The following is a 4,557-nucleotide window of genomic DNA, read 5'->3' as shown; positions in this document are numbered from 1 at the left end:
AGCAGGAATAGTATTCGAGGACTCTGTAAAAGTGTGTAGACTTCATGGAGCCAGTGTCCGGGAAGAGTCATACATTTCTGATGAACATTTTGGCTTAATCCCTTTCCCATTGTAATAGTCCACGACTTGGTTTGGGACTTCAGCCAACACGCTCTTTGCCAGGGCAGCTGGAGATGCCTGCAGGGAAGAAGAAATCACAGTGACTTTGGCGCCCGGCCAAGCGAATCTGACCCAAACCAGCCTAAAAGACTTGAGTCCTGCTCTAAGCAGCTGGTCCCATTCATTCATTCATTCATTCATTCATTCATTCATTCAGCATTCATTCTGTACTTGTCAGCATCTACTCCAAGCAAGAGTTGTCAGATTGTTGGGAAATGAACCTTTAATTTCGTAATTACATTTTTTCATGTCTGTCTCAAAATATAAAACTATTCACATGTGAGGATGGGTGAATACTGGATGGCAGAAAGAATTGCCTTGCAGTTTTGTGTCTGATTTACATTCAAATCCATACACCTATTTATGTTCCAGGCACTATGCGAGCATTTATAGGGTCTATGATTCTTGCCATTAGGAAGTTACAGTGATGTGAGGGGAGCCTGGTGGGGCCGAAATTAACCCTCCTATGAGGCAGAACATGATACATCCCACAGACCAGCAGATCACATCAATGGGAGCTTGTTAGAAATGTAAAATCTTAGACCCATCCCAGAGCTAATGAATCAGAATCTGCATTTTAACTTGATACCTAGGTGATTCCTGTGCATATTGAAATTTGAGAAGCACTGCTCTAGGGAGTCACAGACACTGTGTGACCAGAGCACAAAAAACCAAGACTAAGGCATCTTGGAGGAAATCACAGAAGGCTTCCAAGAAGAGATGGCATTTACATTGGGTATATTTTAAAACAGGGAGAAGGAGAGGATTGGCATTTGATCATTCTAGGGACAGTGAGTCATCTGATGGGGCTCTAAAGGAAGTGCATGTGTGTGTGTGTGTGTGTGTGTGTGTGTGTGTGTGTGCGTTTGGGATGCAGAATTGGTGGGGCGTTCAGTTGGAAAATGAGCTTGTGGCCAGGTGATGGAGAGTCTTGAATACTGTGCTAATTTATGTAGCCTTTCTTCTATCACTGCAGGCCTTGGGGCAAAGGAAGGTAGAGGTTGATATTCTGCATGGACTTTGGACTCATGCAGAGCTGAGCCTGACCTCTGACCCTGGCACTCACTACTAACTCCCCAGCCACTGGACAAGTAAGATTGCCTGAACCTCATTGTTAGCAATTACTGAAGAGGTTGAAAATTTGAAGCAGAGAGAAATGTTTGAGATCCCTCTGGAAAAGTCCTGAAGGAAAGGGGGCTGGCCTAAATGCCAGATGACCAGGTTTCTAGCTCTTTCCTTCCTATGTGGCTTGTCACTCAGCCATTCAACTTTGTTAAGCCCCGATATTCTGAGACAAGAAAGGAAAGAACAGGAATTCATTCTATCTCAGAGTTTTTAGGAGGCTCAAAATGTAAGAGACACGTACCTTAAAAACAATCTGAAAACACTGTGAGGAGTGTTTCTAAAGAGACTGCTCACATTTTGAAGGTGCCATAGTATGTTGGACATTGGTATCCATGAATGCTCTTTTATTTTATAAATAACTGCTCAGGGTCCTGTGTTAGATCATGGCCCACTTTTACACTGGGGAAGACACAATAGTCATTTCCTCCCTTTTCTCTCTGGTCATTGCTCACACAAAGTTTAGAAAGATAAAGACTTGACTTCCCAGTCTCCCTGGCATCTAGGGATGGCTATGTGATCAAATTTCATTGTTTGAGACCCAAGTGGGAGTTTCCTGGAGGGGTTTTCTTGAAGCTCTTTAACAGACATCACTGGCTCTGTTTCTCTTTCTTCTTCCTTTTTTCCTTGAACTAGAATATGATTCCTAGAGCTATGGCAACCATTTTATCATTGTGAGGGAATAACAAAAAGAATCTCTAAGTGCTGGTCCTGACACTATTGAATCACTGAAAAAACTAATGTCAGCAGCCACCAGCCCCTAACATCTAGCTACGCAAGAAAAGTATATTTGTACTTATATAATCCAGGGTTTCTCAATTTTGACACTATTGCTATTTTGATATATTGGATATATTTGATAATTCTTTGTGTGGGGACTGCCCTCTGCATCATAGGATGCTTACTAGCATCCCTGGCCTTTACCACTGGATGCAAGCAGACATCAAAAATGTCTCCAGACATTGCCAAATGTCCCCTGGGGAAAAAAATCATCCTTGGTTAAGAACCACTCATGTAATCCATTGTGAGATGGATTTGCTGTTATTTGAAGACAAAAATATTCCTGAACAGTATGTCAAGCAGAACTTACTCAGATGATAAAAGTATTCTGTATTTACACTGTCCAATGTGGTAGTCACCAGACACATGCTGTCACTGAGCCCTTGCAATGTGGTCAGTGTGACTAAAAACTGATTTTTAAATTTAATTTTAATGAATTTAAATTTAAATAACAACATGTGGCTCTTTGCTACTGTGTTGGACAGCACAGTTCCCAATGATACTCCCGCCCTCTGCATATCTGTGCTGGTGGTTCTGGGGAGCAGAGAGGGCCTGGAGGTCCATTAACTTGGGATAAGGCAGAAAAAATATGAAAGTAGCTGGCAAGAACAGTAATAAAAGTCACATTTATTAACTACCTACAGGCACCAGGCGCTGTGCTGAGCGTTATATAAGCCCCACCTCTAATCTTCCAATGTGTGTGTTATTTGCCCCGTTTTACAGATGAAAGTCTTTGACACAGAGAGGTTAAGTAACTTGCCCCAAGCCAGACAGCTCAGAGCTTCTGCCCTGTCCGAAGCTCTGAGTTACCATGCAGAGCAGAAAAAGAGAGGCGATTCATGGGTTCCTGGCTGTATGAAATGCTATCAGTGCCTCACCTTGAGTTTTATTTATGGCTTATTGAATTCAGAAGAGATTAGTTTGGATAATGAAATGGTTCTCAGAATCTAATTTGAAATTCAGGAAGCTAAGGCAGGTGCTAAACTCCTGGTACTCTGCTCTAGTGGACCACAGGGAGCTGGGAATCTGGAGCAGAGGAGCAGTGAATGTGCCCCCTTCCTTGCCCTGATTAGGCACTTCCTTGTTGCAGGTGCCCCTCACCTCCCTGCCCACTCCACAAGGTCTGTCCTCCTCATGTCCCAGCTCCAGCCGCTTCTCTGAAGTTTTGTAGCCACAGGGTGGCCCACCTCAGTCGCCCACAGATCACTTGCTGTGAGAGTTTTCTGCGGATACCTGTGTCCCAACGGGGCAGTTCTCCAGTAAATTCCTGGAGGCTGGGCCCCATGGCTCCTCCTCTCACTGTGGTGCCAGTGCTAGCACACAGCAGGCACTCTGCGGGTGTGTGAGGGAGAGCAGGGGCGGGACGGAGGCTGCAACAGTGCATGGCCCCGTGGCATTTGTGTGTGTGTGTGTGTGTGCGTGTGTGTGTGTGTGTCTGTAGGGGGCAGGGAGAAGGTGGTATGGAGAAGCTCTTGGACCCCTCTTCACTCAGGCTACGCTGTGGGTGGTGGTCAGTCCTGTGGTACTCCTGTCAAGCTGACAAGACAGGAAGGGACATCACAGTCTGGAAGAACACCCTCCCCCCATCTTGGGCACCATGTGAGTAAGTGGTTTCACTGATGAACACAACTGTGGGCGATTCAGCTCCAGCGCACCCCAACTTGAAGAGGATGCCCCACCTTTGCTGTCCTGTGCAGACAACTTGGGGGCTTGGAAACCTCCCCTTGGGCAAGTTGAAGATGGGCTACGGTAGCAGAGTTGCCCACTGTGAGTCACCCAGGCTCACTGCCCACACACTTGTGGGAGCTTTCACTGGAGCATGGAACGAAAGAACACAGGGGGCTGTCTATGACACAGTGGGGGAGGCTCTGCAGGGCTCTTCAGGGCCACTGCCATCCCAGAGGGAAACTTTGTATGAATCAGAAAAGTTTTTTTTTTTTTAAACCCTGTGGGTCATGAACCAGTTTTGATTCTGCCTTAGCAAACTTATTCCAGCATTTTCCCCTATTGACCACAAACAACTGTTTAATATCATCCTTTAAACTAACTTTGTTATCTTGCTGGTTCCCTCGTTAATGAATTGAATAAATCTTTGATGCTGCTTACTGTACATTTATACAGGATTTAAGTTTCTATCATTTTGAAAATATACTTTGCCAAGGCAAACACAGACCTCTGCCAGGGCACATGGCTTGACAAGGAGAACCAAGGCCGAATTTCAGCTCCTCTTTGCTACTTCAGCCAGGCAACCTTGAGCAGGGAACAACCTGCCCAATTGTACATGGCAGTCCGGGGTACACTGGAGACCCTAAATTCTGTGGATGAGGCCAAGCTCCAATGAAATGTTGGCTACATAGTTAGCATGACTGACTCAGGTTATACTTGTTTCTCCAGCGAGCCAAGCTCTACACGTCCTGGGTGGGAATCGGCCTGGCCCAGGCAGGGACAGCTGGCATTGCTTCACTACGAACACTGGTGGAAAAATCGGGGGGGGGG

At 45.7% G+C, this 4,557-nt stretch overlaps 1 protein-coding gene across 1 annotated transcript in view; it reads right to left on the bottom strand.

Moving 5' to 3' along the window:
- Positions 1 to 42: 42 nt before the first annotated feature.
- Positions 43 to 4,557, bottom strand: part of CPNE4 (copine 4) — a 422,791-nt gene continuing 418,276 nt past the window's right edge. The window contains exon 15 of the mRNA XM_007461633.1: positions 43 to 177. Within this exon, the coding sequence (XP_007461695.1) occupies positions 43 to 177 (135 nt within the window). The remainder of the gene's footprint in view (positions 178 to 4,557) is intronic.

Source organism: Lipotes vexillifer, unplaced genomic scaffold (assembly GCF_000442215.2).
Source record: "Lipotes vexillifer unplaced genomic scaffold, Lipotes_vexillifer_v1.1 scaffold304, whole genome shotgun sequence".
Classification (NCBI taxonomy): domain Eukaryota; kingdom Metazoa; phylum Chordata; class Mammalia; order Artiodactyla; family Lipotidae; genus Lipotes; species Lipotes vexillifer.
This window is presented reverse-complemented; position numbering and strand designations above follow the sequence as displayed.